General features: G+C 41.0%; 1 protein-coding gene across 1 annotated transcript in view; it reads left to right on the top strand.

Annotated features, from left to right (window-relative positions):
• Window positions 1-12,605, top strand: part of LOC132401314 (serine incorporator 1-like) — an 87,218-nt gene that overhangs the window by 17,157 nt on the left and 57,456 nt on the right. The window contains exon 2 of the mRNA XM_059983448.1: window positions 2,546-2,707. Coding sequence (XP_059839431.1) covers window positions 2,546-2,707 — 162 coding nt within the window. The remainder of the gene's footprint in view (window positions 1-2,545; window positions 2,708-12,605) is intronic.

The raw sequence follows: 12,605 nt of genomic DNA, 5'->3' as shown, positions 1-12,605 counted from the left end.
CTGGAACATTCTCTCCAGTATAGCCTGCCACTTTTAACTTCACTGGCTAAATCTTACGCTTTACTTTGAGAATCTTGTAATCATTTACCGATAACAGATTTACCTGGGCTCTGGTGCCAAGCTTGAATGGAATTACTGTCTCATTCACAGTTATTGGAACAATCCATTCTGTTCTATCAGCACCAGCAGTGTACAGAGAATCTGCAAAAACTTTCTCGATTTCCTCAACAGCTTGTACCTTCCCCTTGGTAGCGCCAGCTTTGCAGAACTTTGAAAAATTATTTTTCTTCCCAAAATTATTGCAGGACTCTTCATAAGCAGGACATTTTTTTGGGGATGTGCCTGCCTCCACATTTACTGTTTGATTCTACCTCTTTGCTTTGCTGTTATTTTGTCCTGTTGTTTTCACAGCATGCTGTGTTGTTTCCGTATTGTGCAGCTCCTTAGTTTGTGCTCGTGTGGTCTCCGCTGCTCTGCAAATATTCACAGCCTTTTCTAGTCAAATCTTTTTCACAGAGCAAGTTTTCTCTGAGCCCATTATCTGGGATGCTGCAAACTATTTTGTCTTTGACTAGTGAGTCTCCCAAGTCTCCAAATGCACAGGACTTACTCAAAGTGTGGAGCTCAGCTAAGTATTGGTCAAAGCTAACACCTTGTTTCCATTCACAGGAGAATAATTTACACCTTGCAAATGTGGTGTTTTTACTTGGAAAAAATCATCCTCAAATTTTTGTCAATTTAATGTTTGTTTCATTAATTTGAAAGCTGTTGTAGATGTCCATTTATGTTTAGAAAGCTAGACGCTTTCCATTTTTTCTTCATCTTGCCGGCTCTGCTCATGCCAAATATATATTGAATTGCTGTTTGAAGCGTTTCCAATTATCAGCTAAATTGCTGGTAAACTCCATAGCTGTAGGGGGACTTAGGTTATCCATTATAGAATTTTAGGTTTCTCACCTGGTATTCTCTTAGAGAATCCGGTTATAGTTAATGTTGCACACTTGTACATTGTTCCCACTGCTCTTGCCAAAGGGGACTATACTATATTCTCAGTACTACACTGTAGAACTTCTGAAGCCAAAAACATAACTGAGCCGACAAATTTCAAATAAACTTTCTCATCTAATCCACTCATCGTGATACCAATTATTTACTTCTCAGCTAGCATTTATTCAAAGTGCTTCCAGATGGAAATTCCAAATACTGTTAATGCTGTGGGAATTATGTGTACTTCTCCTCTCACCTCCCATTAGTGTTGTAGAAATTATATGTCACTCATCTGAGTTTCTGACTATGTGCTTTCTCTACGAGTGGAATTCCTGGCTGACAATGTAGGATCTCAAAGTGATCTCTTTAACATTATTCTAGTTGTCCTCCATTTGGACTAATTTCTGGCATCCGTTGATTTTGTAGTAGTAACTTGAGGTCACATCTTGCTCATTTCAAAATTATCTGGACTGCATCCAATTCCCTTTTTATTTAGAAGCTAATCATATCCTCAACAAGCCTGCATTCTGCCAATGTAAATAAAATAAGAGTTCTTCAAGCATATTGCATTCCTCCAGTGCTGCCTATGAGGACTTCTGGCTCAGGAAGTAAATGATGATGCAGGTCAGGATATCAATGCCTGGCATAGTTTGAGGGTTGCTGGAAAACCCATTTCATTGCTCTCATTATGCTGCAGTTTTTGCTTTCTTTCTCACAAGTATCTCTTGGATTGTGTACTCATCTGTTCACTGCTTTCCTGATTATATTTGCTTGTAGTTTAAACTTTCAATTAAGCAGCACCCATTGTTTATAGTTAATGTTGCACACTTGTACGTTGTTCCCACTGCTCTTGCCAAAGGGGACGCCAGAGCCTTTAAACATCAACAAGTTATGATCATGTAAAACAACTGATGTCAATGCTAGCTCTCTGGGCATGAATCCTTATGTATCAGCATGCTGCCAAATACCAGAGGCAAAGTTATATCACCAGAGTTCATAGAAAAATGGGTAGGCTTCATTCTCCAGACTATTGGACTCATAGTTGGGGTTGTAGCCTCCAAATATATAAAGTTTTCAATTACCTACAACGCAGCAGTGCTCACTTTGAGTGAGTGGAGCAACATGACTTGGAGGCCTGGCCTGGAGCCTCCCCGGGGTGCCATGATAACGTAGTGGTGAGCACGATGCTACTACAGCTTGACGTGTGGGAGCTTGGAGCTGAATTCTGTCATCGTCTGTAAGGAGTTTGTCTGCCCTCCCACCATGACCACATGGGTTTTCTCCAGGTGCTCTGGTTTCCACATACAGTCCATAACCATACCAATTGGTAGGTTAATTGGTCATTGTAAATTGTCCCATAATTAGGCTAGGGTTGAGTGGGGTGACGCAGCTCGAAGGGCCAGAAGGGCTTACCACACTGTATCTCTAAATAAATAAAAGGAATAAATAAAATCTCTTATTCTGGTTAAATGCTTTGCATTTGCTCCAACTTTGCATCTAGGTGACAGAGTTAATATACATACTATGTTAAAATTAATTCTTATCTTTGTGTTTACAGATCCCATGTCTGTGCAGTGGTGCTCCATGTCTGGTGTGCTCCTGTTGCCCGACTGGGAGAACTTCAATTGTAACACGACTGGTTTATACAACTATACTATTGATTGGTACATGTGTTGCTGGCATCATGCTTGTTCCTGCGGTGGAAGATCAATTGATGAAGGTATGGTGCTGGATCATTTTCGTAAATAATAAGCTATTTGTCTGAAGTGATAGTAGATGGAGGTAATTATCCCTAGATGTTTGTTAAAAGGAGAACGGATTTCATGAACATGGTTAGTGGGTTGCCCACAAACTTAGTTTCCGCATCAATTCTATGCTTAAAGTAGTTTAGAGGGTGCCCATGAGGAAAGCCACACTATCTGAGAGTGCCTGAGATAACCTGCAGTGCTGAATCTTTTTGTGCTGTTCATCACACCACAAGGAATATGACAACGTGATGTTCTAAAGGCAGTTTTCCAATTTCAAGGGGCTGTAGTATTTCTTTCCAGACGTAAGAAAATTGGGAGAAAATGATGCCTATGATACTACATCGCTAACTACATCTGTCCTCATGAAATGGGTGCAAAATCCTTTAATGCTTTTCCTAAAACATCTGAGACATCATTAGACAACACACACAAAATGCTGGTAGAACACAGCGGGCTAGGCAGCATCTATAGGGAGAAGCGCTGTCGACGTTTCAGGCCGAGTCCCTTCGTCAGGACTAGACATCATCAAATTAGTTCTATTTTTCACATGTGTATTGAAAATCATAGCATTCAGTGAAATGTATTGTTTGTGTCAACTGTGGACACAGTTTGAGGATGGTGTACCCATGGTTCTGGCACCAACATTGTATGCCCACAACTTACTCATTCTAATTCGTGCGTCTTTGGAATGTGGGAGGGAGCCAGAGCACCTGGAGGAAACCCACGTGGTCACAGGGGGAATGTATAATCTCCTTAAAGACAGTGGTGGAATGGAACAGGGGTCACTGGTGCTGTAATAACTGGTGCCTAACTGCTATGCTACTGTGCCAGCCTATATTATGAGGATAATGAACATTTTGTCTGATTTGACTTGGTTTAGTGGATACAGTTTGCCATACATATACAATGTGGTTGGAAGTAATACATGGATAATAAATGGGGCTGGGGTCACACAACACAGACCTCTCTATCCCCCATGACCTTCAACTACTTATCTACTCCGTTCCAACATTCCAGCAATAGGCCTGTGACTTTCCAAGCCTTGGCATTTCAAGTGGTCAATTAAATGCTGTAAGAGCTCTTAACTTTCTACCACCCTCAGGATGATAAACACTTTCCTCGCTTTCTTTCTAAATCTCTGAACCCTTGCTTTAAACCTTTGCTCACTGGTTATAAACAGTTTGCTAAGGGATTAGAAAGTTTTTCACCGTCTACCCAACCTATGCCTGTCAGAAGTTTTTGTTTGTAATCAGGCCCTCCTACAGCCTTTACTACTCCATGGTAAGTTAATGTACCCCAACCAGTATCTTCTCACTGATGCAATGTTCTGTTCCGGACAACATCCTAGGGTATCTTATTTATATCTCTTTTACAGTGTAATGACATCTTTCCTATGGTGTGGTGACCAGAATTGTGAATGGTATTCAGTCATTGGCCTAAGATATAGTTGTATCATAGTAGATTTAAAGTTTGGCACAACATTATGGACTGAAAGGTCTTTACTGTAATAAAGTATAGGAGGAAGTTAAAAGTAAGTTTTTTTTTGAATCAGAGAGTGTTAATTAAGTGAAACATATTGCTGGGGTGGTGGTAGAAGCAGATACATTAGGCACATTAAACAGATAGGCACATAGATGATAGAAACATGGAGAGCTATGTGGGAGAGAAGGTTTAGATTGACCTTAGAGTAAATTTAAGGGTTGTTGCAACATCATGGACCTGTTCCGTTCTATGTTAATGCACTTGCTTTTACAATCTGTGCTTGGCTAATGAAAATAAATATCTGGTATATCTTCTTTAACTGTCTTCTCTTTCTGTAGCACCATTGCCGACAGAAATCCTTGGACATGTACACTAGAATTAAGATCAGGTTTATCACACTGTCTTCAATGATATGAAATTTGATGGTTTGTGGCAGCAGTAGGGAGCAAAGACAGAGATGACTACAAATTACAAAATAAATAATGTAGGAAGTGGACTAAAGAGGGTTAGTGAACCATTAAAAACTCTGATGGCCGTGGTGACGAAGCTGATTCTGAATGGATGAATGTGGGTCTTCAGGTTCCTGATGCTAGTGTTGAGAAGGGGGCATGTCCTGGATGGTGAGGGACCTTAATGATAAATGTCTTTAGGCAGCACTACTTGTAGATGTCTATGATGGTGGGGAGTGTTGTGTCCTTGATGGAACTGGTTTAGTCTGCAGCTCTTTGCCGGGTCTTGTGATCCCATGCATCGTGCATTGTAGCCCCCGTCCCAGTCTATGCTGCAGCCAATCAGAACGCTGTCTACTCTTTTTCCGTAGAAATTACCAAACCTGCTCCAACAGCGAATGGATTGCCTGACTTCATGAATAATCAGTGTGTTAGGCTGAGGGTAGATACACTGAGATGTTGATGCCCAGAACTGAAAGGCTACTTACCTTTTCCACAGCTAATCTCTCATTAAGGACTGGTGTGTGTTCTCCCAACTCCCCCTTCCTGGTCTACAGTTAATTCCTTGGTGTTGCTGATGTTGAGTGTGTGGTCGTTGTTATAAAGTTGCCCAACCATCCAATCTATCTCAATACCGTATGCCTACTCATTGCTATGTCTCTGTTCTCCTATGAAAGCTTTACTGAAATATATTCAGATTACGTCAACCACACTACCCTCATTAGCCATCTCCTTGAATATCTCAATCAAATTAGCCAAACAGTACCTAACCATAACAAAACCTTGCTGACTATCCCTGATTAGCCCTGCTTTGTTAAGTGCAGATTAATCCTGTCCCTTACAAACATTTTCTAATAATTTTTCTCCCACTGAGTGTATGCAATCAGCCCATTCTTATTTTATTCTGAGTGCATTGCAAAAGCTGTGGCTATTCTCTAAATTCAGAGAAGACAATCATTCCTCATTACGTTGCTCATTAATGAATAAATGGTCAAAACTGCCTGTTTTAGTTCATTTCACCCACTCTTACTTTTATCCAGGTCCCAATGAATAGCAGGGGATAATATAGGGACTTTTGTCACTTTGTACAATTCAACTATGTTTGTCAACTATGTTAAGGAATCCATTCAAACACGTGTGCTTCTTTGTTACCAATAGCATAATGTTCTTGTACTTTATTACCCATTTTAACTTTGACCTTTCAGTGCAGAGTTAGAACATTGAGAGCTCCCATTCCAGACAATTGAGCACATTTAATATTGACATCTCAGTCAGGTTTTCCAAGGGGGTGCTGCCTTTTGAAAACACACTTGTTGTGTCTGTACAACTACAAATCAAACAAATAAAAGCATGCACACAGGGAATGAGGTTAACTGGTGCTTTCACTTTGCAGAGAGAGAGAACAGAGTAATATGCATGTGCAGACAACAGATCAGTACACAGAAGTAAGTTATCAATCCATAAATAATGCTAAGAGGAGTTGTTGCTCTAAAAGAAATGGATCCGTACATTACGATTAATGTTAAATAAAACTGCATATGTAACACAGCATTCAACTTCCCTTTAACAAATCATATTCAAATAAATGTGCTTTCACATAATAGTCCATAACTAACTTCACTATACTAAAGATTTAGTCTTTCGGATGGTGCTCTGTTTCTTTCTGGATAGTGCCTTTGGGCCTGCAGAGTGGCATTAGGTTTGGCAGGTGTCTTGTCTAAGACAACTTTCTCTGCTGCAGGTGCCACTTTGCTGTTAGTGACATGATCATCACTGAGAGGAAGGTCCGATGGCTGTAATATGCCTGTCTTGTTGGATGCAGTCGACTCAGGTGTGTTCTTTGGCTGAGCATCCAGTATCTGGTCTAGATGAGTCTCCACATATGATCTCCAGTATCAACGGTCCAGTTGTTGTAGCTGTCCTATGGGGTGTCCTCTTGTCTTGTCTGTAATCAGGCGTTAGGACTTCCTGTCCAACCTCGAAGCTCCTTGCTTATTCACTTGGCAACTGACTGAATTGTTACTGTTTGTTCTGCACTTCCCTCCAGTGATCTGGTTTCAGGAGGTCCATGCGAGATCTCGGATTTCTGCTCATGAACAGCGTTGCAGGTGTATGATTTGTCATCGCATGGACAGCATTCTAATACACAAAAAGGAAATTGTCCACCTTGTGCTGTAGAGAAATGTCCTCCTTGCCCAAAGTTTTAATGGACTCCTTGAAGGTTTGGATAAAGCTTTCATCTAACCCATCTGTTGCTGGTTTGCAAGGAGATGATTTGAAATGTCTAATGTCAATTTTCTTCATGAATAGTTTGAACTCTTCTCATATGCATTGTGGTCCTTCGTCACTCACAATTCATTCAGGTAAGCCATTTCTGCTGAAGACAGTTCTCGGAGTGGAAGCGGTCTTCTCTGAGGTGGTTGATTTCATTGGTATGACCTCTGGCCACTTTGAATGAGCAAGCAGAAACATGGAGCTCAGGAATGGCCCAGTGAAGTCAATATGCACTCTTTATGGTCACTCCTATGGGTGTAACAGTGCCTGTAGGGGTGCATTTTGAACTTTGTGGCATCCCGAACAACTTTTGGTCAAGTCTTCAGTCTGTCTATCTATTCCTGGCCACCATACATTGCTCTGGACAGGACTCTTCATCTTGACTGTACCCAGGTATTCTTCATACAGGTCCTCTAACTCTATGGTGCACAGCTTAGAGGGAACCACAACATGAAATCCATACATCAGTGATCTTTGACATACAGACTGTTGGCCTCGTCCCACTGAGAGCTCTGGAAACATCGCGTTACCATGAGCTGGCCATCCTTGCATGACGATGTCATAGACTTTTGACAACGTCGAGTCGTTCTTTGTTTCTATTTGTATTTTAGACTTTGTTACTGGCAACTGGTGCACGAATATTGTGTGGAACACCTCTGCTGGGTCACAGTATGAAAACTTCTTCATTTACCAGCAGTGGACTATGTGACAAGCTGTCCACATTGAGATTGAAAATGGACACAAGGGGTTGGTGATCTGTCACTAGTGTAAACTTATGTCCTTAGAGATAGTGGTGGAACTTCTTTATTCTCCATAATGAGCTAAGGGATCTGTGTGTAGTTGCATCCTGCGCTCGTCAGTGATCTTGATGCAAATACAATTGGATGTTCAGATCCATCTTTCATAGTGTGGAACAAAGCTGCAGCAATGCCTTAAGGAGATGCATCACACGCCAGTCTGATGGGCAGAGATGGCTCATAATGGGTGAGCAGTTCATCTGATATTATTACTCTCCTCGTTTCCTTGAATGCTCTTTCACATCTTTCTGACCATTCCCACTTTGCTGCTGTCTACAGCAGTGCATTCAATGGGTGCAGCACTGTAGCAATGTTTGGGAGAAACTGGTGATGGTAGTTTACAAGGCACAAGTACGACCTGAGTTGTGACACATTTTCCAGTTTGCGTGCCTGCAGCACTGCTTCAGTCTTCTCATGTGAATTATGTGAGTCATGCTTGTCATATTTCTCTCTCTTTGTGTGCAGACCATACTCACTCAGACTGGTAAACACTTTACAAAGGTTCTGGAGGTGCTCTTCATCATTCTTGCCAGTCACAATGATGTCATCAAGGTCACGTTCTGTTCTTGGGATATCTTGGAGCACTTGGTCCATTGCTCTTTGTTAAATGGCTGAGGCTGATACAACGCCAAAGACAAGATGATTATACTGGAACAGTCCCTTGTGAGTGTTGATTGTGAGAAACTTCCTGCTTCTTCATTTGCAGATAAGCTTATGACATGTGAATCTTTGAAAACTTCTCCCTGCTTGCCAAAGATGCAAAAATGTCCTCTATTCATGGCAGGGAATTCTGCACAGTACACAGGCTGGAGTTGATGCTCACTTTGAAGTCCCTATAGATGTGAAGAGCTCTGGCCTTTCTTGATTACTGGGGCAATGGGCATGGCCCAATCTCTCCACTTAGCCTTAGAGAGAATGCCAGATGCCTCCAAGCTCTGAAGTTCAGCATCCAATTTAGGATGTAGTGCGTAAAGCACAGGACACACTTTATGGAATCTTGATGTTGCTGCTTCATCCATTTCATTCTGGCCTTCATGCCTTTGAGTTTAGAAGTCCCCTTCTCAAACACTTTCTCATTAGCATTAAGCAGCTGTGACAACATCTGGTTAGTGCTACTTTTTGGGCTGTTGTCTGTTGTTGACATATTAAGTGTTTTGATTGTGTGCTACTCTAGTTGGATTTTTTTCAACCATTCATGTCCGAGAAGTGCTGGCCCTCCACTTCTCAATACATAAAGCTCTTAACTGCTAAGTTTGGCCTCCATGTATCAAATTCACTCTCAGTTTGCCTTTGGGAGACACTTTTTCACTTGTGTAAGTCTTCAGCATCACTGAAGACTATTCTAATGGTAGCTTAGAAGACAGTCTGTGGTTGTCAGCCGTTGAAATTACAGACAAAGCTGACCCTGTGTCCAGCTCCATTTTCAGTTTTACACCAGACACATTTATTGTGATCCATATCTTCTTGTGATCTGATTCAGTAATGCTATGCAGTTCTAGGCAAGACAGCTCACCTTTCTCAGATTCTGAGTCGTCTGATACTTTCTCACATTTAGTCACCTTATGCATTTGTTTAGTTTTGTGTTGGAAACTGTTCATTCTTTGTGGTATTTCTCTTTGGTTGTGCTTTCTGTCTGACATGCACACTCACTATATGAACTTGTCTGTGACACTTCCTTTGACAACTTTTTCTTTGAACCAACAGTCACGGGAGGATTTGCTACATTTTTAGCTTTTTGCATCATTCATGGATATTTTGGTTATTTCACATTCTAAACTTTTTTCTGTAGTTCTGCCACATCTTTTTCTGCAGTCTCTATTGATATTGCAATGGTCAATGCCCGTTCTAAGGTTCGATCTCTTTCTGACAGTAGCTTCTTTTGAGTGCGTTGACTATGCATGCCGCATACAAGCCTGTCCCTTAGTGCAACAGAAAATCCATCTCTAAAGTCACAGTACTGGGAAAGTGTGTACAGTTCTGCGATGTATTAGGATATGCATTCATCCTTTGACTGGTTTGTTTTGTAAAATCTAAATCTCTCAGCTATGTTATGGCACAGCAACAACAAATATAGAATTGAGACAGGTTTATTATAACAAATAAAACATTTATTAAACACTGCTAAAAAAAAACCCAAGAGTAAACAAACAACTAACTTAACCGGAAGTCTGCTGCTATATGGCAGCTCGAACAGTTCTTAAAACGATAATGCTAAAATGGTACTTAAAGCGGTAATGTAAAAACAGTTCTTAGAAGTCCAATGCAAAAGTCCAAATGATTTACACAGTCATTTAGGAGAGCTTTTCCTAGAAGTAATGAATTCCTCACTGATGTCACAACGTTACTGATGATCCCAGTTGAAATATGCCTTGCTCAAAGAATTCACAGCGAAGGAAATAAAATGGCTTAAAGGCACTGACCTTTCCTTGGCGAAACACTGCATCCAACTCTTTCTGCTCTTTTAGCAGGAGCTATCTTGAACCACAGGTTACTAATTCCTTCCCAATGAAGACTAACTAAGGTCAAACCTATTTATTGCCATCAACACCAACTTTTTTAGATCCTTCGGGATTTCCGTACTTCAATAAATTCTTCACTCTCTGACTGGACTAAACTGGCAGTATTGTAGCAAAACTGCCGGCAATAACATTTGAGACTTAAGACAGAAAGTAAAACTTGACTTTAAAACAAAACTGTGTCATAACATCAAATATGCAGCAGAACAGAGTCACTGATGAATTCAACCACGAACTGCCCTACGTCACAGGGAGGGGTTCTCCTTTTATACCCTGTTGAAAAAAAACTATCACATGACCTCTCACTGGCGGGAAAATGACGTCACTCCACTATCACAAAGCCATTACATCATGCCCAGCAGAGCCTCAATTACATTATGGTCATGTGACAGGCACAGGATACCCATGGGTACTTAACAGCCATTACCAGCATTATAGGGCTCAAGTGATTTTGTAAATAATTTTGTTGAATGTTGCTTTCTGGCTTTTCAGGAGTTGTGTAAGAGTCTGTTTGTTTTAGCACCCATTAAGCGAAGAAGCATGGAAGGTTTCTTTTCCTCTCCCACGTCGTTCGCAGTTCAACCCTCTCAATACATGATTTCCAGTCCTCATTAGTGCTATTGAATTCTTCAACATTCCCAACTAAGGATTTCATCAGGTTATTTTCACTTTAGCTTTGCTAGTTGTGAGTCGCTCTGTATCCGGTGCACTGTTACTCACATGTCCCTTTGTTAGCATCTGTTGTGGCCTTCTCTGTACTGTTTAGCTCTCTCCTCTTGCTGTCCCTCTCCCTTCCTCCGAATTCTGTCGTCTTGTAACTGTTGGTGCAGTTGGTGATATTTGCCAACATTCAGGCATTCAGGTTCATACTCGTCACCAATTTGCTGTGTCTGTACAACCACATATCAACTAAATAAAAGCACGCACGTCGGAGATGAGGTTAACTGGTGTATTCATGTTGCAGAGCAAGAGAGAGAGGGAGCAGATCAATGCACATGTGTAGACAATAGATCAATGTGCCTAGGTAAGTTAGCAGTCCATGCAGATTGCTAAGGGGAGTCATTGCTCTAAAAGAAATAGATTTATAAATTACAACACTATTTGAATTTTATGAGGAAATACAAACAATTTCACATAGAACCTCCACAATTTCCTTATAGAAGTGCCAGCAGACTGACATTTTGCATAGCTCTGCATTAATGTGCATGTCACAGACTTGCTAATCACTATTTGCTGGTGCTTTGCTAATTGCACTTGACATCGGACACCACATCACTACAACCTCAGACTCCCAGAGCATTTGTATAGACACCATGCCATTTATGATGGCAGGCACATTGGAAATGGCCTAAGAAATTCTTTGACATTGATTTCAGAAGAAGACTAGCTCTAAGTATTAGGAGATCTGACATAATTGCAAAGGAGTAAAGTAGGAGGTAGAATTTAGATAATATTATTTTTTAAAGTTTTTTAAGTTTATTTAAGTGCTTCAAGTTTTTAATTTGTGATATCATATGTTGTAAGTATTTCATTTTTAATATATTGAATGCTATGTAAGCTCTTGGGTGGCGGGATGAAGGTAAGTCTGTACCAAAGGAAGTGTAAGGTACTCCTTTCCTCTGCTAGCCGGCTGGTCACCCTTAGGCAAGGTGTAGTGTTATGTACCCCGTAACTGGGTGTCTTACCAGCAAAGATAGAAGTGTCTGTTGGAGTCTGGAGTCTGGTGATACTATTTTCAACAATATTTATTAGCAAAAATATACAAAATAATATCAATGCGAATATACAGAGAATATACATTAGCACTACTAAACCTAAAAGTGCAGATATAATAATAATCACTAATGAAACAAGCTCTATCGTTGTCTAGGGGATAATGAATTGTCCAATGGAAATATAAAGTTCAGTTCAGTTCATGCAGGCTGCAGTAGTTGTTTGTTGATGTGTTGCAATTGTTGGAGAGAGAGAGAACGTGTGAACAATAACAGCTATTATCTTGCCAACCTTCCTTTACAATTTTGATCCGTCGATGTGTTGTTCTTGTGACCATTCACGTATGACCCCTCCGTCCTTTAGCTAGAACGTTCTTCCATGGTGGACTCGTCACCTAGGCAAGGGTGGACACACACACAAGCCCCCACCGGTCTCGCTACAAAACACTGTGAGTTAAAAGTTACCGACCCTTCGTTCGCTCTCCGATCTCCCACCCTTTCTCGTGGGGGTTCTGATGCTCACTAGCGTTTCTCCTGGTGCGTCTGAGGGGTGTTACCCCAGACCTCACTTTTATCCCCACTCACGGGGTCTCAGATGTTAATCAGGTTGGGATGATGTAACCCATCAAACCAGCCCACT

The sequence above is a fragment of the Hypanus sabinus genome, chromosome 1 (assembly GCF_030144855.1).
Source record: "Hypanus sabinus isolate sHypSab1 chromosome 1, sHypSab1.hap1, whole genome shotgun sequence".
NCBI lineage: Eukaryota > Metazoa > Chordata > Chondrichthyes > Myliobatiformes > Dasyatidae > Hypanus > Hypanus sabinus.
Note: the sequence above shows the minus strand (reverse complement) of the source record. Positions and strands in the feature narration are given on the sequence as shown.